The 26,026-nt window shown below is 39.7% G+C and overlaps 1 protein-coding gene across 10 annotated transcripts in view; it reads left to right on the top strand.

The window, feature by feature from the left end:
- Eml4 (EMAP like 4) overlaps positions 1–26,026 on the top strand; it is a 123,920-nt gene that overhangs the window by 41,916 nt on the left and 55,978 nt on the right. For 9 of the 10 annotated variants that reach the window (XM_085833007.1, XM_029470872.2, XM_021150126.2 and 6 more), the window contains exons 2-3: positions 19,152–19,334; positions 22,598–22,727. In XM_085833007.1, the coding sequence (XP_085689133.1) occupies positions 19,322–19,334; positions 22,598–22,727 (143 nt within the window). In that variant the 5' untranslated portion in view covers positions 19,152–19,321. Of the gene's footprint in view, positions 1–14,312; positions 14,386–19,151; positions 19,335–22,597; positions 22,728–26,026 lie in introns of those variants that run through there. The other variant, XM_029470880.2, reaches the window with a different exon arrangement.

Genomic DNA, 26,026 nt, shown 5'->3' with positions numbered 1-26,026 from the left:
TTAAAAGTACAGTTCCCCTAGGTACATATTTAAATGATATGAAATTCAGTATATCAAGATTGCTATCCTTGTATGTATGTTTGTTTTAGCAGCATTCACAGAAGACCAGATATGGGATCAGTTTAAGTGTATCCCAGCAGATGACTGGGATTTTAAAAGGGCTGTAATACTTTACTCGTTTTCAGAATGAAACACACTGCTGTTTTTAGCAACCCAAGTGAAGGAAGGCAGACACATACAGGAAGGCAGTCTTACCTGACCTTGTTTCGTACGGCAATGAAATCACTGCACTCATACAAGAGGAATGGCTTGCACACAGGGCTGTGATGGTAGAGGCTGAGGAGATACAGGTTAAAGGTCACAATTCCAATAAAAAAGAAACAATTCCAAGGAAGGCTTATTGTTCTTTATTTATATCGTAGTTTGTACAATTAGTAATAAAGTGTCGTATATTTGCAAAATTACTGAGAACGTTTCTGGTTTGGTTTTGTTTTCCCCCAAATTTGTGTGTGTGTGTGTGTGTGTGTGTGTGTGTGCAATTGAAGTTGATTTTCTTCTTTCACCTTAATGTGCAGTCTGGGGACTGAAATCAGATTGCCTGGTTTGTGTGACAAACACCCTTATCTTCTGAGCCACTTCACCAGCCCTGAGAATATATTTAAGTGTCTTTATCAAAGAAGGTTTGTGAAGTGGTACACATACCTTGATTTAGCCTTTTTTTAAACGTATATGCATGTCAAAATGTTATGTTATATGCTAATACACAAACTTATCAGTAAATTTAAAATAATATTTAAATGAGAGGGTGAGGAAGTATGTGACCATTAATATTTAGTTCCTTTAAAAAATAAAAATTTTGATTCTTTTAGCAGATTGCCAAAAATTTTCCATGGAATTCAAGAAAAAGAATCTATTTAAAAGAAAGCAAAGTTCTCTTGAGCCTTGTGCTAAAGTGATTAAACAGTCCAGTCTTTTCCTGTCAGTTTTATGTTCATATAAGTATGTGCTACATGCATGGTATATGTATGAGCCCATGATCTTGTGTGTGCATAAGTTGATTTTAGCGACTTCTGTTATTCTTCGCTTTTTTTTTTTTAACTTTATCTGCATTTATTTTATGCTGAATTTATTCCTGGGCCATGAGTTTTTGTTTCCTCAGTTTCTTCTGGGATATCTTTTTCTTCTGTGCAGCCTCCTCTTCTGGCTTTGGAACGATCTGTTCCTTCTCAGTGAGGATCATCTCAATGTGGCAGGAGGAGCTCATGTACGGGTTAATCCGGCCATGAGCTCTGTAGGTTCGTCGGCGCATCTTAGGTGCCTTGTTCACCTGGATGTATTCAATGACTAGAGAATCTACGTCTAAACCCTTAAGTTCAGCGTTACTCTCTGCAGTTTTAAGCATGTGCAGTAAAAATTCAGCACTCTTTTTTTGGCCACCAATTCTGTGTCCAGCCCCACTGTTTGGCCTGGGCGCACCTACCGACTCCACCATTATACCACCGGAATGGCACACATTGCTTCTTTAAAGTGGCATCCTTCAGATACTTGGTGGCTTTGCAGATATGCATACCCTTGATGGCCTGGGCAGTTTCCCGGGTGTTCTTAAAGTGAACTCGAAGGTTTGACCCTCTTGATTTGCATGATTTTGTGGGGTTTTCTGGGTCAAGAGAGTAGCGTACCATCTTGGCAGGTGACCTGGCCGCTTACCTCTCCACTACTTTCTTAAAACATTTTATTGTTTTAACCTTTATTTTTCTTTGATATGTATGAATTTTGCCTTCATATGTGTCTGTGGGCCACTTGTGTGCTTTGCTCATGAAGGCCAGAAAAGGGAGTCATATCCTCTCTAAGGTTGAAAACATCTTATCTAAACCCTAACAGTGCCTAGTGTATGATTAGTTCATTGTTAAAAATGATGGCCATATAAATAACATACAGCTATGGGTTTTTTGTCTTTCCTATAATTCCAATTTAATTAGTTTTAAAATTCTGATATGAAGTGGAATTTAGATAACAAACAATTAGTAAAATATGTAGTGTTTGTGTTTGATGCTTCTAAAATCAGGTTTTAATAAATCTTTTGACAGTAGAACTATGACATCATTTAAGACAGTCTAGATAAAGGCTTAGCAGGCTTTTATTATGGAGTGGTGTGTATGTATGTACTGTTTGTCATTTTTTAATATGCTTATTAGTCTTAGTTTGCTTTTTGTGAAATACCTCAGACTTGCCTTAATCTTAATTCTCCTGCCTGCCTGCCTGCTGATGGAATGCTGGTATTATAGGCATGTTTTACCTGCTTGTCAGTGACCTGTTTTACATGGTTTTCTACAATTTTGTATGTCAGAAGCTCTTGTTCTCATCCAGACCTGAGAAAATGGCTCAGCAGTTAAACATGCAAGTTGCTCTTCCAGAGGACCCAGGTTCAATTCTCAGCACCCACATGGTAGCTCACAACTGTCTATAACTTCAGTTCCAAGAGCTCTCACACCCTCTTCCTTTGTAGGGACTGCAGGGACATGATACACGCATAGATGCAGGCAAAACACCATACACATGAAGTAAAAAGAAATACTTCATTTTAAAGTATAAAGGTGGACAGCCTAGGCTGAGAGATTGTAAGAACCCTGCCCCTGTTTGTGTAGCAATGATAATTGTTGATGTACCCCTAAAAGCGGTGACCTCCTTCAACTGGGGGTGTTCTCAACTAGATTTACAGTACTGCTCCTATGGAGTTGGCCTTAAATACAGTCAGAAAATGGTAGGTTATCTGCCCCCACCAGAGCCCCCGTAGAACATTTGAGCTGCTATTGTACCCACGCTTACATGTTACACTCTGGTCTTTACTGTTGGTCACAGCCTTTGAAATTGGCAGCCAGCATAGCGCTATTGTCTACTGTGAAAAACTGTTCAGTCATGTACTTCCTTGTCAGTACCAACTTGGTTTTTCTGTGTCCTGTGACCAAAGTATGTGGTGCCTTCTGCAATAAGTTCTTACATCAAGTTCTGATGGCAGCCATGAGCAGTAATGATAGCTTGTATTATTTTGTGGATATCCAGGATACCCGTTATCAGTAATTCCAAGGGAAGTACCTCACCTGTACTAGAAATTTCATTTGGCAACCTACAGCTTCTGAGAGGAGCATTATATATCCCCTATGTAGAATAACAACAAGTAAACAAGTTCAGAATCTCTCTCTCATATTATGAATAGTTTAGTTTAATTATGTTACTACAATGTAAGTGGTACATAAATAGCTACTATATTTCATTGTTTAGAGAATAACAACTGAAGAAGCATGTTTGTATGTGTGTATATGTTTATACACATACACACATATGTATGTATGAATGCGATCACTGGGTAGATAAAAGAATAAAACGTAGAGGAGACTTTCCATGTTTCTAGCTGGTTGGCTGAATAAATGGTTATGTAACATGTACCAGGGTAAAGAAGAAAGGAAAAGAAACGGGATAGAGAGTAAGACTAGAGAGCAAGGCTGTCTGGACCTGAGGAATTTGAGGTCACTTCAATAGAAGTGCCCTTAGGTCTTCACCTTAAGATAAACACCTAAGACTTGTATTTGGGAGCAATATTAGCATCTAGCTGATAGGTAGAGTCTGAGAATTGATGGCTTTAAATGAGAATAAAATAGGCCTAAGCTTATACCATAGAAAAGATAGGAAACCTAGCAGGTAATATATAGATGCAGGAAAGGAGAAATGATCCCTCAGGAAGGACCAAGAGACAAAGGCAGAATGCACAGAGTCTGCCTGAGGATGGGAAAAGGAGTAAGGAGGGTGCTGGGAACACTGGTGATAGGTTGGTTGGTTTTGATGGAGAAAAGCCTATTCACAGGCTTAGAGAAGGAACAAATAGTGATTTGTGCTAACAGGAAAGGGCTTGCAGCAGAAGCCCAGAAAAAGACTTTTATCTAAGAATACAGGAAAGATAATGGAAGCACAGATAAAGGTGGGTGGGTTCCATATCTGTATATCAAAACCACTGCGGACTGAGCTGGGGTGGTGGCACAAATCTGTAACCCCAGTACTCTGGAGACAAAGGCAGGTGGATTTCTGTGAATTCGAGGCCAGCCTGGTCTACAAAGCAAGTTTCTGGACAGCCAGGACTACACAGAAGCCCTGCCTCGAAAAAGAAAAGAAACAACTGCAAACTGAAAATATTAGAAGTGTGTGTTTGTCCGTGTGTATATGCGTGCACGTGTACACGGGTGGCGTTGAGACTCGGAAAATAATATCCTCAAGTATTTTGTCATAAAGGACATTCGAGGGGCCTCACAACCAACATCTCTCTAACTTTCTCCTACCATCTTTTCTTGCTCCTCATATAAGAATATGAGTTCAAGAAATAAGATTTTCAAGTGAGTCATGGCAATCAAACCCTTGTCATAGTTAAGCTCCAGTTGTCGGTTTGACAGACTTGAGGAAAGGGAGTTACCCCTTCAGATTGGCTTGTATATTTTCACTTTCTTAATTGCTAAGAGATGATGGAGGGCCCAACCTACTGTGGGTAGCAACATCCCTAGGTAGATGGTGTGAGCTGTATAGGAAAGTTAGCTGAGCAAGCCAGGGGAAGCATAAGCGTTCTTGCCTTGGTTTCCCTTTAATAATGGACCGTAACTTGTGAGCTGAGGAAAAAACATCCTTTCTCTCCCCTGTACCCCCACAAAAAAGGGAAAACTAGGACTAATCCCCCTTCTCCAAAGCAGCCCATAATGCTTATAATTACCTGTAACCTTCCCCCCACCTTTCTGTATAAGATCCGGCCATTGAGAGATTCTGACCAATCTTACCTCATAGTAGATAACAAGACTCTTATTTCAAAAGCGATCCCGTCATATACCTGGAAGGAAGGAAGGAAGGAAGGAAGGCCGGCCAAAGACAAAGAAGGATCTGAAGGATGGGCTTTGCTGCATTCAGCTCATACCCTTTTTATCTAATAGCATAGTGACAGGGTGTATTCTTCATTAAAAATTAGTTTTCCTTGGGCCTTTGGCTCTTCGGAATGAAGGTCTTCTTTCACATTAAGTTGATTAAGTAGATGTGTTATTCTTCTAATCTTTCCTTAGCTGACTCTGTCAGGAATGTCAGCCATAGCTGTTGTGACGGGAGAAAGAGACTGTTCCGGTCTCTCGCGTCACTGTAGGGTATTAGCACTACACTTTTCATTTCTAATTTCTAATGAACAGATTGCTGGGGATGAAAATGTTTTAGGTTCTGGTACAAAAGCAGCTTGTGAAAATAAGGGTTTGTCTGGGTTCCTGATGTGACGTTATGGTCTGTCATGGTGGAAAAGGCATGATGACAGTATCTTGAAGTAGCTGGTCACATTGCATCTACAACCAGGAAGCAGGGGGAAGTGTTGATACTCAAGTCTACTTGTTCCCTTTTGTTTAATCCTGAACCCCAGCCTATGAAATGTATGTAGCACCACCTACACTCAGGGAGGGTCTTCCTGTGTCAGCCCAGCTTAGAAACGCCCTCACCCAGAGGCTTTGTCTCCAATGATGGTGGCCATGCAATTAACTGTCACAGTTCCTTTCAGCACCTTGTCCCCTTCTTCCTTCTCTCCTCTTTCCTCCCCTCTCTTCCTCCCTTTCCTCTGTTCCTTCTCTTCCTCTTCTCCTGCTCTCTTCCCACTATTTCCAGCTCTCCCTCCTTTCTCCTGTGTTTCCCTTCCCTCCTTCCTGTCCCCTCTTCCTTCACTACCCACCTCTCCTTTTCTTTTGATCCACAGTCAGTCTAAAGACACATTAGTGCTATGCCAACACTCTGCCACTGGACCGTGTCTCCAGCCCCTTTCTTTGGCATCTTGAACAATTTTTAGATACAGCATTCATATACTTGAAAGAGTTTGTATAGGTCTTTCAGGAGGAATGTCCAACAAAGTAGATAGTTCTCAAACATAGAAACTCAGAGTAGGAGCCTAGCTTTCTGGCCCAAACTCAGATTTATTTGAGGAGAAAGAATTACCAATCTAATATAATCTATAAGTAAATTATTAGTACTCTTATCTACTCAAATTGATGTGGAGAAAACGGTTGGTTGTGCCATACTGCAGAAGAGAAAGGAGTGCTTTTGCTAGTCCTAGGTAGAAAGCACTTCTTAACTTCAAGAGGCTGTCATCATGCAGTTTAAAGAACTATAGAACCAGGCTGAAATGGCTAAAGTTAACATACAGCTGCTTCTGGCTCCCTGGGAATCATTATCAAGAATCTGGAGGCTTCCTAGTTTGTGATGACGCAGACACACTCTGCAGCTCACTTAAGTCTCGTTAGTCTCTCCATTGCTTACCTATTGTTTGATCTGTACCAGTTGTTAATCAGAACAATTGCTTTCTGAATTCTTATTGTAGAACACTCTTAGGCTCCCACTTTCCCACAAGGTTATTGGAAATAAATGTAGGTAGTTTTCCACATTCCACTTCTATCAGCCTACCGATTCATTGATCCTGTGTAGCTCTGCATGTTCGGTTTGGGTTAAGGTTCATTTATTAACTATTTTCTTGGTGTGTGAATGTGTTTATAGCAGTCATATTGCTTGTGTTTATTTTGGGTTGGTATAGGTTTTTTGTAAATACAAAGTTTTAAAGTAACAAATTGAAGAAAATCCTCTGCCAACTTCAATACTTTTTTGTGAATTTGTTCTTTAGTTGACTTCAGAAGTGCTCACACAAAAAATACATTGTAACTCTCCCTTCCTCACTTCTTCCCCTCCCCCGCCCCTTCAGAGGTGCCTCTGTAATAGCCTCTCACATGGAAAAAAAAAAAAAAAACATTATATTCATTGTCACCTGGCTTTACAAGGTGTGAGACAGACTGAAATATCTCTGACTTTACGTTACTTGTCAGCATCAATGGTTTAAAATGAGTGTATACAAGCAGTCATGAATTGTTTTATCTTATAGATTAATTGATGCTACTATAGCTTGTAACATTTTAAAATAATTTTGAAAATGACTTAATTATGTTTATTAGTGAAATGGTTATATCGTATATAGTCTAAATATTTAGGTTTTAAAATTAGTGAAAAGTGATTATTCTTTATGCTCCAAGTGGGATTCATTTTAAACAAAAGCAAAAGGAAGAAGGAAGTGTGATCTGCCACTCTGCACGCACAGTGTTTATTTTTATTTCCTACCAAAAAAATGCTCACGTTTGTGCTTCTGAAGTGGTATTTATAGAAATGGTGTTGTGTTGCAGCTTCAGAAGGAGAAGAACTTGGGTTTGGATTTGAAGTTGTGGATGAGGAGCAGCTGAAGCACCCAAGCCTCCAGCCAGCCTCAGGCCCCAGCGCATGGCTGTGGTGAAAGCGTCTGTTAGCTGTCTCTGCGGCCTGAGGCAGCCCAGGGTTCTGTTTCCTGTTTGCTTGCTCTCCTTCAGCTTCTTTGTGTCACTTTATCAATGAGCAGAAAACTTTTAGCTCAGAGAGCAAAGGGACAGGAGAGGGACTGTCGTAAGCGCGTTTTATTTGTGCCAGCATAGATGTGCTTGGTGGTAGGCCATCTGGATGGAGAGGATTTCCTCAGAATGTTGTCAAGTATGTCGTGAGATTTTGAGCTGGGGTTTTCTTGCAGTGTCGGGAAAGGCAGCAGGAAACAGGCAGAAGTGCTAAGAGCGGAAGACAGCTTGCCAGTGGCTTCAGTGTGTGATTCCTGTATGTAGAAGAGTCCTGTCTGTCACACTTGACTTGCTTGAACAAAAGAGGCTGGAGGTGGGGGCTAATCAAGATCCTGTTCTTCCCTGCACTCTTAAGTGTGCCCGAAAATAATGGCATAAGTGTTTGCCTAAGTGCTCTGGGTACTTAAAACTGCTCACTTTATAGCAAATGTGTGGAGAGGACAGAGTGGGTTTTGTGCTACACGATTTTCTTCTCCTAAGAAGCAGGCTCTTCTTAGATAGTAATCCTTCCTCAAGAGTAATATAGTACATAAGTTATGTAATATACTATTATCCTCGAGAAAAGAATGGAAAGCACTAGGCTTATGTGGACAGTAATTTAAAATAGTGCCTCCTAAAAAATCAGATTGTATATTTCATCCTCAGTCAGGTCCAACCAAAGCCCTCATAGAAACAGAATTATCTGCACATGTTTTAAATTTTGTATTGGATTAATGATAGAATAGTTATTATTTTTTTGAAACTAGGCACCATCCTTGGATTACAGTAGTAAAATGACCTTTTTTCATGTTTTTTTTTAAATTAAGATATTTATTTGTTTTATGTATGTATGCTCTATCTGCAATTATACCTATGTGCCAGAAGACAGGGATCAGATCCCATTGTAATTGGTTGCAAGCCACCGCAAGATTGCTGGGAATTGAACTCGGGACCTCTGGAAGAGCAACCAATGCTCCTAACTGTTGAGTCATCTCTCCAGCCCCCTTTTCCATTTTCTTAAACACAATTTTTTGTGTTATATGCTAGATGACTTTTAGTGACAATAGCTTCCAAGGGAAAAGCAGTCTTACTCTTTTAAAGTAGGTAAGTGTGTCTCAGTGTTCTGTTGCTGGGAGCCATGGCCATAACAACTCTTCTGAAAGGAAGCTTGGAATGAGGGGCTTCCGTACTGTCTCAGGCTTAGTCAATTATGCTCATGGTGGGGCGTGTGAGAGCACCTGATCCTCCAGCAAGGCCACACCTCCTAAGTAGTGTCACCCCGTGGGAACTAAGTATTCAAATATGTGAGCCTGTGGGGACCATCCTTATTTAAACCACCCAAAGTGTTATTTCACTTCCTAAGTCAGAAAGGAGTCTTGCTTTTGTTATCATTATATTGTCAAACAGAGGTAATGAATATTACTGTTTACTACAAATTTAAAATACCTGAGTTTTAAAATATTATTTAGTTAAAAACTCTTCTTCTAGAAGATTTTTACTTTGGAAATAAGATATTTAGATTAGTAGGAAACATTAAATCTTGCCCAAGTATGTCTATATGTGCATTTGTGTTTCCAGCATAGACCTTTTTCCTTTGGTTTGTTGTTTTGTTTTTAAATTTATTTATTTTATGTGTATGAGTACACTGTGGCTGTCTTAAGACACACCTGAAGAGGGCATCAGATCTCATTACAGATGAGCCACCATGTGGTTTCTGGGAATTGAACTCAGGACCTCTGGAAGAGCAGCCAGTGCTATATATATATATATATATATATATATATATATATATATATATATATATATGCTTTCCTTACAGTTATTTCCTGGAATTAATCTTAGCTATTGCAGAATGCAAATTGGCATCGACTCTTTGATATAGAGTTACATCATTTCTGACTCAATGCGGACATATTTAATGACAACCAAGTCCAGTTAATAGTCAAGCAATAAAGGTAAATTGCTGGGTGATGAAGAAGTGCTCTGCAAGTAGGAAAAAAAAATTCTGTATCTCTTTCTCCCTTTTTCCCCTGTTGTTCCACTAACTGGCAAATTAGTTACAGATTTTGCCATGTCTTTAAGAGGTAGTATTTGAAGGCCTTGGAGTACTTGGTAATGATTCCATACCTCTCCTTACTGGTGATATGCGCTGAATATCATATTTACCTCAAGTTTACAGAAGGATTTTCACTTAATTGAACAAAAAAGTCCATAAGATAACAAAGAACTGAAAATTTAGGTATGTTACTAAATAGATTTACATTTTAACATAATTTTACTTTACTCTTTGGGGTCCCTCCAAGCCTCATGCCAGCAGAGGAAGGATTCTCTGAACAAGAAGGAGACCCTGGTTAGTGCTCTTCAGTAGCTGGTGCTAGTTCAAACTTCCAGTCTTGACACTAGACAGTAAATCTTGGACATATTTAACTACAGTACAGTACAGTTTGGGAGAAATGTTTCCTGGTAACAATGATCTCAACCCCACGTTCACAATAAAACTTAAAGTGTAAAACTCTTTTGTCAAGCACATTTGACTTGTAGAGTGAAGGTGGGTTCTGTAAGGGCCTGGGATCTGGTGTGCTCTCTGACTAAGACAGCTTAGAGGGCAGCAGGCTATCAAGTGACATTCCCTACTAAGGGTGGGTGTATTGTCTAAGAAACAAAGCTTAAGATAAAGCTCTGGGGAGGGAGAGTCTGGGATAAACATACTAATGTGGGATCCCTGGGCTATCCATTCCCAGCCTCCTGGGTGGAAGGCATGCCTATGTATCCTCCTGTTGAAGAGACCAGCCTGTGTGCTCAACAGCCCTGGTTTCTCTAGTCCTTATCTGTGAGCAGGAGGACCTCAAAAGTACTCTCTACAAAACGTTTTGTGTGTGTGGCAGGGTGGTGCTTGCACACTCCTTTAATCCCAGCACTTGGGTGACAGAGGCAGGTGGATCTTTGTGAGTTTGAGGCCAGCCTGATCTACAGAGTTCCTGGATAGTCAAGGCTACATAGAGAGAAACCATCTCCTAAAACCACAAACAAAAAATTACTTTGCTTACAATTTTTTTTATAGAAAGTTCATCTGAGAATTTTCTGAAATCCTATTTCCCAGAGACTTTTTCCGTGTGTTTACCAACTGAAACCGCTCTGCACAGACAGACACTACAGCATTGATGCTGAGCTGCAGGGTCTCCTCTACAGTGTGTTCGTTCTGTAGTCAGCATGTGTTTGTGATTATAAATAAGCACTGTCCTTTTTATGATGTGTGTGGCATGCCACAATATAGTGACTTAGTTGATTAGCCCTGCTGACTGTCATTTGGGCTCGTACAGGTGTTAAGCTGTAAGCGCTGTTGAAATGGTTTCTCCGAGTTCTTACTCTGGACATTTCTAGTGTTCTTGTGTAATCTGCCATTACTCTTCGGTTTGGCATTTTAGCCAGGAGTGAGGGCTCACACCTTTAATCTCAGCTCTTAAGGAGATAGAGACTGGTAGGTCTCTGAATTTGAAGTCAGCCTGGCAATGTATATTGTATGTCTTCTCACAGATGGGCTTTTAAAAAAATAGACACATAATAGATCTAAGGGTCATATTATTAACAACTATGATTTTTTAAAAATCCTCCCAATTTTCTTATTTGTATGCTATCTATAAAATCTCAGGGCTCTTTGGGAATACAACTTCATTTCTTTCTTTTTGGAATTTAATTTGCAAAAGTAATTCCATTATCACACATACAAAAAATGAATATAATCTGTTCATCTCACCCTATCTTTTATAGAAGAGAAAAATCACTCCCACCCTGCACAGATATGCATAAAATAGTATTTTGTATGGTTGCAATTTTCCTTGCTAAGATCTATGTACTCAAGCCTCATCCCATGTTTTTCATTGGTCATTTGTAATATTTCCTTTTCTGTGTTCAGGCTTTTTGCCAGTTTTTCTGTAGGATCTTTAAAAACTGATGTATAGGAATTGTTTATGTGGGATGCTGTTCCTTTAGTGGTGTTGTGTGCTACATCTGCCTGCTTCCTATTTGCAGATTGCCCTGTCTATTGTTGGTTTGCACTCTGAATCCTAGTGTAGTTAAGCGCCAGTCTGTCCTGGTGGGAACACTTGTCCTTTCTGTACCTTGTCCATATGCTTCTTTCTTCCTGCTTAGAGCATATGAACATACTTGATGTAACTGACATTCTATAACTTTGCTTTTGTGTTTCAGTCTGCTTTACGTATATATTTTTGCATATGATTACAGGGTTTCAGTACACCCAATTTAAATGAATTTGTAAATTTTAACTTAACAGTTTGGGAAGTCTAGCCACTATGTAGATCCAGCTCTGCCCCCAGACTCTTCATCCATGGAGACACGAGGACACAAATACTAAGCCTGATGTTAGGTTTACTTTTTTCCTTTGTGTTGAGACTAAGTGATGTCCTCTGATAAGTTTACTCTCTTTTCTTTATAGTTGTCATTCTCTTTCTTCAGCTCCTGTGATACTAAAGAATTATTTTCATTTCTAAAATTTCCATTTAAAAATGTCTGCTTTTTGCTGAGATTCCCATTGTTCACTTATTTTTAAAACAACAACAACAACAAAAACAAAACGTTTTTTTCCCCTTTGTGCAACAAAGCAGTTAGTTTCCTAGTCCCTGCTCTAGAGACTCTCACATATTCCCAAAGAGATGGTTTCAAGTATTCAGAGCAAGCAGAGAGATAGGAGAGGAAGAAGGGTTCAACAGCTCAGTTTATATGCTCACTTATACATGTATACATGCATATATGCGTGGACTAACATGGGCACTGGACATTGGTCATCCTTTCCCTCTGGAAAGCCTAGCTTGGAGGATTTCGTGTGCAGGCTTACAAACGTCCTCTGTTATCATGGCACTCTTGGGCCCTGAAGACCCCTTCTCTGCTTTCTTGTTAGGAAGCTGAGTTCTTTCCTTTTGTTGCCTCCCACACCCAGGTGAAGCACTGTGGAAGGAAAAGAACACTCAGGCAAGCCCTTCCTACCCCAGCGCTGCTGCCTGCCTGCTGCTGTGCATTACATCTCCAGAACTGCCTGGGTGGACTAACGAGCTCCGGCCTGCAGCACCCATTCTTCTCAGGCCAGAGAGAAAGCAGTTTGTTTTACATACAGTCCAGGATTGGGCTCCCTGCAGTAATAGGTGTGCGGTAGAGAGGTCGTGGTTCTTCAGAGTTTGATTTCCCTTTCCAGCTCATCTACCGCACGCACATGAGCAAGTTGAAGTAATTGTTTCATCATAAAAATAAAGACGCAGGGCTGGAGACATGGCTCAGCGGTCAAGAGCATTTAATGCTCTTTCTTTCAAAGGTCCTGAGTTCAATTCCTAGCACCTACATGGCAGCTCACAACTGTCTGATGTGGCCCTTTGGTTTGCAGATGCACATGCAGACAAAATATCCACTTACATAAAATACATAAGCAAACAAACAAAAATATCTTTAGCCAAGCAGTAGTGGTTTGTGCCTTTTGTCCCAGCACTCTGGAGGCAGAGGCAGGGGAGCTCTGTGAGTTCAAGGCCAGCCTGTTCTACAAAGCTAGTTCCAGATCAGCCACGGCTACAGAGAAACCCTGTCTAGAAAGATAAAAAACATAAACAATTACAATAAAAAATAAAGAAACAACAGGGAGCTGTTGAGATGGCTCAGTGGTTGAGAGCACTGGCTGCTTTTCTGGAGGACCTGGGTTCAGTTCCCAGCACCTACATGGTAGTGCACATTATCTGTTTGTCCTCTTCTGTTCTTCAAGAGCACCAGGCACACATGTGGTAGGTACACAGACATGCATGCAAACAAAACACCCATACACATAAAGTAAAAGTTTAAAAACTTTAAAAGGAGATGAGACAGCTTCATTTGGTCAGGGTATCTGATTCTCATGTCATTATACAGTGACAAGATGTGTGGTGCTCACAGTTAATTCTATGGCCTGATGTACTGCACTCTGACGTGCCCCTCCCCCAGGGCTGCATCTTACGAGATGCACAACAGTGGATAGGTTACTTCTTGCAGCTTCAGTGCATTTAGTGTAAAGTGGGAATGCTGCAATCTTTTTTATTGCGTTTCTGATTGACTTAAGTTTCTCAATGCCTAACACTGAGTAGCCACCAGTAAATGTTGGCTTCTTCCTCTGTCCTTTCCTAGTTTGGAAAGTTTGTCCTCCTTTACATTGTGTGTGTACTTGTGAACACATTTGCAGTTTGCATATATACGTCAGTGAGTCCATAAGCATGTTCACTCTCATCCCAGAGACTATTTTCTTTTTATTTAAACAAGACAAAGACTTGTTTATATAGATTATTAGGTTGGAAGTTATTGATACAGGTAAGCATGGTTACCTCTAGCTGTAACATAGTAGCAGAAACAGTAAAAGGGAACATCAAGGCTGGGCGTGGAGGTGCACACCTTAATCCGAAGGACTGGGACGGAGGCAGAGACAGCAGAATTTCTCTGAGTTTGAGGCCAGTCTGTTCTACATAATGAAACTGCACCACTCCCAAAGGAAATATTAGAATTGAATTAGGTAGGGGTATGTATTATGTTCGTATATTCATATAGATACCTTCAGAGGCACCTTTTTATCACAGCTTTCAGCGTAGTAGTTAGGTTTTTAAATTAGTGAATGTAGTTCTTCTTATGTTCACTATAGATTCTGGTCCCTTTTCCTTTCAGTTACTATTCTAAATGGAGGGTCTCATCATAAATTATATTTGTGACCCCGTCAATGGGAAAACAAGAAATTACAGTGTTCCGTTTTCAGAAGATTTATATAAAGTATTAAAGTTCTGAAGGTACGAAACAGTACAGCCGTGTTCACTTTAATACGGTGCTGGGTTGCCAGATTGAGGGTATTTAGAATACAGTATATTTCTGCAAAGATGACATGTCTCTTCAAGTTCAGGAAACAAGCCTGTGATGGACTGTACTAAAAGCCAAGTGAACAGAGTATCCACTGATGCAGTGGGTACACCAGGCATGCACTGAACAGAGTATCCACTGATGCAGTGGGTACACCAGGCATGCACTGGTTATGTAGACGGGCTGCTCACCTGCACTGGGAAGCACACTGCTGACAGCTAAAGCATTTGCAGATCTCCCCATCTACCTTCCTGTTTAAGAATTCCTGAGAATTTAATTTTCACTATACTTTATAACCCTCAAGCCTAGAAACTATTTTGAAGGAACACACAAAACAAAGAACTACCATGGTATAAGGAAAGGAAACTACGGGAGTATAAAAGAACTCAAAATATATGTTTGTTAAACAGATATATTCCAAGGAAGTTTTCAAACTACAGAGAGAGCGAGTGCTGGACATGAAGTCAGTCATTAGAGGAAGGGGCTGGTCGTATTCCTGCATAACCATGAACAAGCACCGAACTTCTCAGTCTTGGTTACTTATCTACAAAGTGCTTGGGATTGCTGGCTCTAAGATAGTCTCTTTTCCAACAGTAGTAGTAGTCTATGGTTGCAAGTTTAGCTTTATTGTATTTTATTGTAAATGTCTCTTTATAATTTTGAGTCACTGTGCCAAAGGGGAGCTTATCTTAAGTTGAACATCAGGCAATACTTACACAAAGTCATAATGAAGAGCAAAATGTTTCTATCTCTGCTTTTTCTAATCGTGTGTGTGTGTGTGTGTGTGTGTGTGTGCATGTGCGCTTGCTTTCTTGCTCACACACACACTAGGAATGGGGAATGTACTTAGGTGTTTTTGTGGAGGTCAAAGGACAACTTGTTGTAGGAATCTGTTCTCTTCTTTTACCTCAGGAGGAAAGAAGGCTGTGGCTTCATTTCAGTCCTCATTTGTGCCTGTTAGCTCAAGTGACCCTTTCATTATTCATCCACACTAGAGACCTGGCGTGAGACACAGGGCTCATTAGTAGCTAGCTGATAAAGACCAACAGGTTTTTTTGGTTGGTTGGTTGGTTGGTTGGTTTTTTTCGAGACAGGGTTTCTCTGTATAGCCCTGGCTGTCCTAGAACTCACTTTGTAGACCAGGTTGGCTGGCCTCGAACTCAGAAATCCGCCGGCCTCTGCCTCCCCAGTGTTGGGATTAAAGTTGTGTCCCACCATGCCCGGCTAAGGCCAACAGTTTTAAACTCTTCTAACTTGGTAAAAAGGATCTATTTATTTGCTGTTCATGTGATAACTATTAGAATGGCGTGTGAAGGGGCTGGCAAGATAGCTCAGTGGGTAAGAGCACTGACTGCTCTTCCAAACGTCCTGAGTTCAAATCCCAGCAACCACATGGTGGCTCACAACCATCCGTAATGAGATCTGACGCCTCTTCTGTTGTGTCTGAAGTCAGCTACCGTATACTTATGTATAATAATAAATAAATGTTTGGGCAGGAGCGACCAGGGACTGAGCGAGTGGAGTTGACGGGAGCAAGAAGAGGTACTAAAAATTCAATTCCCGACAACCACATGAAGGCTCACAACCATTTGTACAGCTACAGTATACTCACATACATAAAATAATGAATAAATAAATCTTTAGAATGATGTGTGAAATAAAATAAAGGTCATTTAATTTGAGAGTTGGGCATATGTATTACATCTCAGATATCAAGAGTAGCTTGGTGACCTTGGACAAGCTATTTGATATTTTGAGGTTTTCCTTCCAATATAAAATGTAGGCAGCATGGGAAAGCAATGAAGTAGTGAATATGAAAACTATAGCACCAGCTCGGGATACTGTAAATTGCTAACTTTGTGCTTATTGTGCCTTTGAAAACCTGCCCTGATGCTTGTTATAGGACTTACTAGGTTTGGTTAGTGCTTGACAGGCAGAATTGCATTGCATTTGACTATCCAACACTCACAAAGTAAAAACCTTAGCTATTAAAAAGAAAAAAAAAAAAGAAAAAAAGGAATGGATAGAAGAAGCGACTTCCAATATAAAAGTACCAATATCTACTTCGCATGAAGCCCCAGACAGTGTTGCTGTGTTGGAATGACAGTCTGAGAACTTCTCACTGGGCTCCACTGCCTTCCCAGAGACATCAGACAGATGTGTGCGGATGACTTAAAATTATAGCTTATCCCTCATAATTTGAGAGCAGTTTAGAAGGTGATAGCTGTATAGTTTACTCAATTAATTAGAATACTTGACTTACAAGCAGTGGCTTACAAAAACTGGATTTATTAGGCTACATAATTAGTTTGCAGAAATGTAAGACTTGTTCCTAGTATTGGTGGTCCAGGCCTTGAGATTCAAAACTGGGACTCAGAGTGATGAGGAGTCGCTTTATTACTGACGATCATAAGAAAAGCCTTAGAATGTGGATGAACCAAGAGAGAAAACATTCTGCATCCCACTCTGTCTCTGGGAAATCTGGAAGGTGTTTTTATCTGGCCTGGTATCTAAGTGTTCAATAAAAACTGAACCCTATGAGAATGCTGTTAGTTGTTTTTATACAGACTAAAACAGCCATCGTATACAGTTCAGCCTGTCAATACAGAAGAGTGAGGCGCCAGAACCCACAGGACCTGCAGTCAGAGTCCCAGGAAAGAAGAGCTGCTGCTCTCAGTTTCCCTGTAAGGAGGAAAACAGTGACTTGAGGCAGGAGAGATGGTGACTAGACTCACACAGTTGCAGATGGCCCGTGCAGGCCAGAAGTTAGCTGGGTGACACAGGAAAAGGCAGTATAAAGATGCTGGGGATGCAGAAACAGCTCTGTAGCCTAAGGATGGGGACCTGAGTGTGGGTCCCAAGCAGCCACATGAAAGCCAGGCACAGCGCTACACGTGGATAAGCGCAGTCTCTAGTTTCTTTCGGTTGAGAAACAAAACATAAAATTAAGGTGCAGTGATAGTGGAAGATATTTGATGTCAAACTCTGGCCTGTACATATGCAGGCATACATGAGCCTACCTGCACCCACACAGATGTTCACACCACATATGCAGAAGAAAAAAAACATGCATGTCTTTGTGTGTGTGTGTATGTGTGTGTGTGTGCATCTATGTGTGTAAATTAGACACATATATAAATAAAATTTTATGGTGCCAACAGTCCTGTAAAAAATACTTCTGTGACTTACCCTAAGGAAACTCAGTTGGGTTTACACACACACACACACACACACACAGAGGATCGACCGTGGCTGGAGCAGGGTAAGAGGATAATGGGAGTACAGATGTCAAAATACATTCTGTACCTGCATGAAAAGCTCATAATGAAACCTGTTATGTATAATTAATATGTTAGTAAAGATGTTTAAAAATCCATAAAGATTATAAGATGAGAGAATGATTGTTGTCACCGATTTTGACGTACCTGCTTTTCCATGTAGCAGATGTGCTAAGACCTCGATTTCATTGTCTGTGCCTTATATGCTTTGTGTACTTTCCTCCTTTAAAGATAAGGAATTGAGGTTCAAAGAACTAAGTAACTTGTCTAAGATAATGTAGCTACTTAGTATAGAACCAGAACTTGAACTCCAAGTTAAAGACAAAAACACAGCTTTTCAATGCTGTTGCTTCACAGTTGTCACTGTAATCCCACTAACAGAGGGAGAGCATCTGCCCCTTGGGAGTTCAGGTGGTACATATGATCTCTGTGAATATTGCCTGCTCTGTGGGTTTGGCTTGAAAATGCTGAGGGGTTGTATCAGTGTGTTAACGCAGACTTGGAATTAGCTGCTGAAGGAAGTGCATTCGCTTGTTTCAGCTAGAGGAGAATAGCACTCAGCCCTAGTGTGTATGACTTCCTTAGTTTAAATTGTACTCTTGATCCAAATAGTAGGCCAGATGTGTCGGTGGAGTCAGTGTTTCTCCCAGCATTTTTCTTACATTGAATTAGCCAGTAGCATTTGATCTTTGTACATAGCTATACATTTTTATTCTAATTGACCCAGCAAATGGTGAACTCTAAACTTAAATAGACTTGAAAGCATTTAATAATGTTGTTATAGTTAAAGCTTACTTAAAATAGTCTTTGTTGTTGTATACCTAATATGTTAGACAGGAGCTTTATAGAAAGGTCATCTTTTGTTTTTCTGTATTGGTGTTGATGTTTTTCCTACTGCTGTTGGTAGTGCTTTGTTTATTTTTACATTTATCTATTTGTGGCCGAAGTGGACATGTGCAATAGTGTTTGTATGGAGGTCAGAGGAAATTTGTGGCAGTTGGTTTTTCCCTCCTACTGATTGTGTGTCCCAGTGCTAGGTCTCAGGTCAGCAGCATCTTTACCTGCTGTGCCATCCTGTTGCCCACCACTTTGGTTTGCTCATCTTTTACAACCCAGACTTGCTTGGAACTTGAGCCAGTCCTACCGAAGAGATGGCAGGTGTGTGCCACCACACCCAGCCGTTACTCTTTTAAAAAGAGATTAGACTGTTGGGAAAAGGAAGATCAGCAAAAAGTTCTTTGTCAAGTTCATGACAGTTCTGGTTTTTATTGGTGGTGTGAGTCTGATGGGTTGCCATCTTGTTTTCCTAGAGATACAAGATCATGATTCATTAAAAGGGAGAGCTTGAATAGCATGCTCTTGAAAACTACTCATGTCTACAAAGTGATGTGTGTAGGGAACACTTCATAAGAAAACTAAAGTGCTGTCACCATACAGGGAATCAGTTGTGGGAAACATCTTTCTAGAAGTTGCTCTTATAAACAAGGCATAATGTTTATTTGCTTGCTTGTTTTATAAAAATGATTTGGTGTAATTTTCTCACCAGAAGGAAGTTCTTTCTTGAACAGTCTGGCTTTAAATAGTCGATATTTTCTCCTTTTAGATGATAGTATTTCTGCAGCAAGTACCTCTGACGTTCAAGACCGCCTCGCAGCTCTTGAGTCACGAGTTCAACAACAAGAAGATGAAATCACTGTGCTAAAGGCAGCATTGGCTGATGTTTTGAGGCGTCTTGCAATCTCTGAAGATCATGTAGCCTCAGTGAAAAAGTCCATGCCAAGTAAAGGTAATTAGTGCATTGTAAAGAAGAGTCTTGTGTTTTGAAAAGTTGGGCATGCAGACATATTTGCTTATTTGAGCTCCTTGTGACTATAGTAGTTTCGTTTAGCCCCTGTGTGACAACACTGCCATCACTTACAGGTTTAGGCTCCTCCACCATAGGTGTCTGTACTGGCTGGCTTTGTGTGTCAGCTTGACACAGTTACCACAGAGAAAGGAGCTTCAGTTGAGGAAATGCCTCCATGAGATCCAGCTGTGGGGCATTTTCTCAATTAGTGATCAAGGGGAAAGGCCCCTTGTGGGTGGGACCATCTCTGGGCTGGTAGTCTTGGGTTCTATAAGAGAGCAGGCTGAGCAAGCCAGTAAAGAACATCTCTCCATAGCCTCCTGCTTCATGCCCTGCATGAGTTTCCGTCCTGACTTCATTTAGTGATGAACAGCAATGTGGAAAGTATAAGCTGAATAAACCCTTTCTTCTCCAATTTGTTTCTTGGGCTTGATGCTTGTGCAGGAATAGAAACCCTGACTAAGACAACATCTAACTATATAATAAAGTTGTTTTTTCAAGACAGGGTTTCTTTGTGTAACAGTTCTACCTGTCCCGGAATTCTCTACACTGGGCTGGCCTTGAACTCACAGAGACCTCTCTCCTTCCCGTAGTTTTTGTTTTTGGTTTGGTTTGGTTTGGTTTGGTTTGGTTTTTCCCTTAAAATTTTTTATTATTTAAGTGCATTTTATACATCAGACATATTAATAATATTGAGTATTTTGAGAATCAAATAATACATAAAAATTGTTCAACTTTGATATTCATATTCTTTCATACCATAAAAATATCATTAATGAATATTTAATACTTTCCATAACTGAGGGTCCTATCTCTAATGTTGAATACTAAATTGTTTCAAAACATACAAAATATTCTTTGGGGATTAAGCATAGTAAAAGAGCATAAAATATTAAAAATGAATCATTAAGAAATATATTCAAAAGTCCTTATATGATACCACCTGGTATCGTGAGAGAGTATTTAAAACACATTATATATCTATGTACATTGTCTTACAATCAGTTTACTTAAAAAAGATTATCAGTGTCTATAGGAGAGACATTATTTTATCAGTAAGCGTATTTTTAAAACTTCAAAGTAGCAAAAATTCTTTGAAGTTTAACATTAAGAAAATGATAATTTCAAGCACAGTGAGGAAAAAATATCAATAATATTTCCATGATGTTTGTAGAACGTGATTTTATTATTTTCAACTGTTAATATTCAACAAGCCAGGGTAGTTATTTTAAGATATATTTCATTGTTATGTCTCAGTTTTCCTTTCTGATTTTATTAATTTGGATACTGTCTCTGTGTCCTCTGATTAGTCTGGCTAAGGGTTCATCTATCTTAATGATTTTCTCAAAGAACCACCTCCTGGTTTTGTTGATTCTTTGTAGTTCTTTTTGTTTCTACTTGGTGGATTTCAGCCCTGAGTTTGATTATTTCCTGCCGTCTACTCCTCTTGGGTGTATTTGCTTCTTTTTGTTCTAGAGCTTTCAGGTGTGCTGTCAAGCTGCTAGTGTATGCTCTCTCCAGTTTCTTTTTGGAGGCACTCAGAGCTACGAGTTTTCCTCTTACCGCTGCTTTCACTGTGTTCCATAAGTTTTGTTATGCTGTGTCTTCATTTTCATTAAATTCTAAAAAGCTTTTCATTTTTTTCTTTATTTTTTTCTTGACCAAGTTATCATTGAATAGAGTGTTGTTCAACTTCCATGTATATGTGTGCTTTTTGTTGTTTTTGTTGGTATTTAAGACCAGCCTTAGTCTGTGGTGATCTGATACTGTGCATGGGATTGTTTCAATTGTCTTGTATCTGTTGAGGCCTGTTTTGTGACCAATTATATGGTCAGTCTTGGAGAAGGTACCGTGAGGTGCTGAAAAGAAGGGATCTTCTTTTGCTTTAGGATGAAATGGTCTATAAATATCTGTTAGATCCATTTGGTTCATAACTTCTGTTAGTTTGACTGTGTCTCTGTTTAGTTTCTGTTACTAAGAGTAGGGTGTTGAAGTCTCCTACTATTATTGCGTGGCATGCGATGTGTGCTTTGAGCTTTAGTAAAGTTTCTTTTATGAATGTGGGTGCCCTTGCATTTGGAGCATAGATGTTCAGAATTGCGAGTTCATCTTGGTAGGTTTTTCCTTTGACCAGTATGAAGTGTCTTTCTTCATCTTTTTTGATAACTTTTGGTTGAAACTTGATTTTATTTGATATTAGAATGGCTACTCCAGCTTGTTTCTTGGGACCATTTACTTGGAAAATTGTTTTCCAACCTTTTTTATTTTGAGGTGTAGTATCTGCCTTTGTCACTGAGGTGCATTTTCTGTATGCAGCAAAATGCTGGGTCTTGTTTACATATCCACTCTATTAGTCTATGTCTTTTGGGGGAAATTGAGTCCATTGATGTTAAGAGATATTAAGGAAAATTGATTACTTCCCATTATTTTTGTGTTAGAGGTGGAATCGTGTTTGTATGGCCATCTTTTTTTGGGGGGGGGGTTGTTGAAAAATTACTTTCTTGCTTTTTCTAGTGTATAGTTTCTCTCCTTGTGTTGGAGTTTCCCACTTATTATCTTTTGTAGGGTTGGATTTATGGAAAGATAGTATGTAAATTTGGTTTTGTCATGGAATACTTCGGGTCCCACTCATCAGTTACTCCCGGTGCTGAGGCAGATGTTGTGTCCTCCTCACCTCTGATCCTGTGATCCTGGGCGTGTTAGAGCGCTTGGCAGTGGATCTTTCTCTGGGTGTTGTGGGACTGGCTGCTGTGTTCATGCCCAAGGTCTGTTCAGGGCACCGGCCCATACTGGAAGCAAGTTTCTTATATCAGAGAATTCTTTCCTTTTGATGGCATATGCTCATAATATATGCACAGTTACAACCGAATCCTTGCCAAAAGAAAATTACCTGTACTTGAGAGCATAGAGGAAAGTCCAGAGAACACTTGGGCATTTTTAACTGCTAGGAGGACAAATTATGCTATAGCTGGTACCTGGGAACCTGTGATGAGCTCTTGGGGAGGGGCTAGCATCCCAGCAGCTCAGTGTAGCTTTTCTGTTGGTCTGTGTGGATGATAATAAATCTCAAGACGATAGTGTTGTTTGATGAATGCTGTGCGTAGGGCCATCTACTCACTATTTCTAAATACTACAAACTTAATTGTAAAACTCCTTAAGGAATATTTTGAAATTTGTTAACTTTTCTTTTTTAACTATTTTAGGCCAACCAAGCCTTCGAGAAGCTATTTCTATGTCCTGTATCACCAATGGAAGTGGTATAAGCAGAAAACAAAATCATACCAGCTCTGTATCAATAGCAAGAAAAGAAACTCTTTCTTCGGCTGCTAAAAGGTACCTGATAGTAATGGGGTGGGGACACCGGCATGAACAACTGTGCATGATGATCTAGGTACTCATGAGAAGACTTCCGAGCAGAGCTCTATGGGAGTCAAGCACGCATGCCTTCAATTCCTTTTGTTGTTGTTGCTGTTTTGTTTTTTTGTTTCTGCGAGACAGGGTTTCTCTGTGCAGTCCTGGCTGTCCTGAATCTCACTCTGTAGACCAGGCTGGCCTCGAACTCAGAAATCCGCCTGCCTCTGCCTCCCGAGTGCTGGGATTACAGGCATGTGCCACCACTGCCTGGCATCTTGAATTCTTTAATTGTACGTGAGACACCCAGTCTGGGGACACTGTGCTTACTTATATTAGTTTTAAAAAATTAATTTTTATTCAGGAAGCTTTACTGAAGAGAGTGAGCCATCTCATTTCCTGGAATTTTGTTGGTAATATTTGCTTTTGTTTTCCAGCAAGAATTTATTGATACAGTTAATGAAATTTATTGATATATAAGTCATTTTTCTTACCAGTTAACAAATTTGAGATTTTAACATTTAAAAGCAAAAATAGACTCTTTAATATATATATATATATATATATATATATATATATCTACTTTAGAGGTTAAAGGCTATTACAACTTTTTCATTAACAAAAATCAGAAAACTGAGGCTTACGTCAAAATATTCTGTAGTGCATTTGTCTGCATGTTGGGGCGTGAGAGGCAGGAGGACGCTGCGTTACAGATATTCCAGTGTTACAGACTTGGATTCCATGTGCTCAGCAATCAACCCAATATAGTTCACTGTTCTGATGTAGTGCTTACGTGACATTTGCCCACCTTTGTTTGGTTGTTTGTCTGTCTGTTTGATTGTTTGTTTTTAGTTGTTGGTACATGGACTTTGGAAAGGTTATAGGAAATCAGCTTCACAAACGGGGGTGTTTTGTTGTTGTTTGATAATGCATGAGAGGAAAAACAGTTTAAAAAGTAGATGATGTATGCTGATGGGCCATCCTGTGGAATTACAGAAGTGTAATCCACCAGGTGGTTGCACAGATGGTGAGGAGACGACAAGGTCTTCAGGACTTTATGAATTCTCTCCAGAACCTCCTGGCATTATAGATGCTAGATTGTTCTTTCTTCTCAAAGAATGCTAAACTCTTTCTGGTTTATTTTTTCAGGAGAAAGCATTGTAATAAAACATTTATAGTAGAAATCTATAATACTATTTTTCCCAGGGTTGTTTATTTGTATCTCATCCTTCTGTTTTTCCTTTGGGGGCGCACATCCTGCAGTACCCACTAGAGAAGGATTTGGAAGCCAGGAACTGGAGTTACAGGTGCCTGAGCTGCCGTGTGGGTGCTGGGAACCAAACGCAGGTTATGTACAAGAGGATTGAGGGCTCTGAGCTACTGAGCTATCCAGCTCTTAGTATGTAATTTTAATAAACAACCTTTTTTTCCCCCATTAAGTTTAACTTTAGCTGCTTTTCTTAAATAGTTGCTGTGCTGTTTTATTGTAGTGCTCAACACAATAGTGAAGAATGAGCTAGAACCACCTGGTTTTCTTCCTTCATTGTGCAGGGCCACTAGGTTTTGCTTTTAAGGAGCCCAAAAGGAAAATATCTTTTAAGTGTAAGGGATAATTTTAAGACTGTCACCAAAGAAGTAACATCTAATTAAGGCCTTCTTTTCCTCCCACCTTTTTGTGTGGTATGTGGATGCGTATGTACATGTATACACATTCCTGTCTGCATATATGGAGGTCATAGATTGATATTGGATGTTTATCATGCCTTACCTTAGTTTTTGAGACAGGGCTTCTTATTGAACCTGTAGTTTGCAATTTTGCCTAGATTAGATGGCCACCAAACCCTTGGGATCCACCTCCAGTGCTGGTTCCAGTGAATGCTACCATGCTTGGCTTTTACACGAGCTGGGATCCAGACTTAGACCCTCACACTGAGCACAGCAAGCACTGCCCCCACTTACCATCCCCAGAACCAGGTTTTCATTTTAAGGTTTAATCTGATATTTTGCCGGTGAAAATTTGTTTCTTAGCACACACTTCTTTAAAAACTGAACATAAAAATCAGCAGTCAATGGCCAGTGCAAAGATAGCAGAAATGATCAGACTCAGAAATGTTACAGTCAAAATGATATCACTACAGTTTTAACTTTTACAATGTAATAGTGGAGTTACATAGTCTGTGTCAGTCTGTGTGTGTGTGTGTGTGTGTGTGTGTGTGTATTTGCACGTTTATTTTATATATATACTTGTGACATTCTTGAACATACCTTCTTACAACATTTAAATGCCCTTTTCGTAAGTTACTGTAGAGTGTTTGCAGTTTTCTGCCCTTTAATATTGGAACACGAGTCTTGAGTCTACATAACTGCTCAGTAGCTCATGATGCAGCTGAGACTATATGGCATGCATGTTTTGTTTTGTTTTGGTCTTTGGCTTTTTGAGACAGGGTTTTGTTTTGTTTTATATAATAGCATTGGCTATCCTGGAACTTGCTTTGTAGGCCAGGTTGGCCTCTAACTAAGAGATCTGCCTACCTATGCTTCCCAAGTGCTAGGATTAAAGGCATGTGCCACCACACTTGGCAACTGTACAGTTGAATTGAAATCAATTAAAGGTTCAAGTGTAGGGTAATAAAAATTACACATAGGTACATTAGGCATTTTAGCTTGAAATGTATTAGTATTTAGTCATTTGTCAGAACAAGCCTTCTCCTTTTCAAAGGATGCATCTCTGGTCAAATTTGTTGACTCTCTTACAGAAAATATGCTTATAGACTCATAATTCTTAGTTTAAAGGCAGAGTAAGAAGTGTAAAATTCAGGCAAAACAATATATTAGAATGACTATAAAAATTGGTTCACCTTCATTTAATAACCTTTTTTTTTTTTAAAAAAATGTTGCTTTTAACATAGTTTTCATGTATGTGTCTATGTGGTTAGTGTGTCCATTTGTGTTGAGGGTCATTGGATTCCACTGGAGCTGGAGTAGTGGTTGAGCCACCTGATGTGGATGTTCAGAACTGACTCTGGTCCTGCTGAAGAACAGCAGGCACTCGCTAACAGCTGAGCCACCGCCCCAGCCCTCACAGCCTCTTAGTAACTTTTTAAACAGCATTCTAAAGCACTAAACTTGCTTTTTCAAGAATTAGTTTTCTTTTTTTATGTATGTCTGATTTTTTTATACTTATATAATTAAGATAACGTAGCATTAACAGATGTGAAATAAACCATCCGTTTTTAGTACAATTAAAGCTTTTGATGGGGACTTGGGGTACAACTCACCTT

This window comes from Mus caroli, unplaced genomic scaffold (genome assembly GCF_978045245.1).
Source record: "Mus caroli unplaced genomic scaffold, Mus_caroli_1 scaffold_18, whole genome shotgun sequence".
Taxonomy (NCBI): domain Eukaryota; kingdom Metazoa; phylum Chordata; class Mammalia; order Rodentia; family Muridae; genus Mus; species Mus caroli.
Note: the sequence above shows the minus strand (reverse complement) of the source record. Positions and strands in the feature narration are given on the sequence as shown.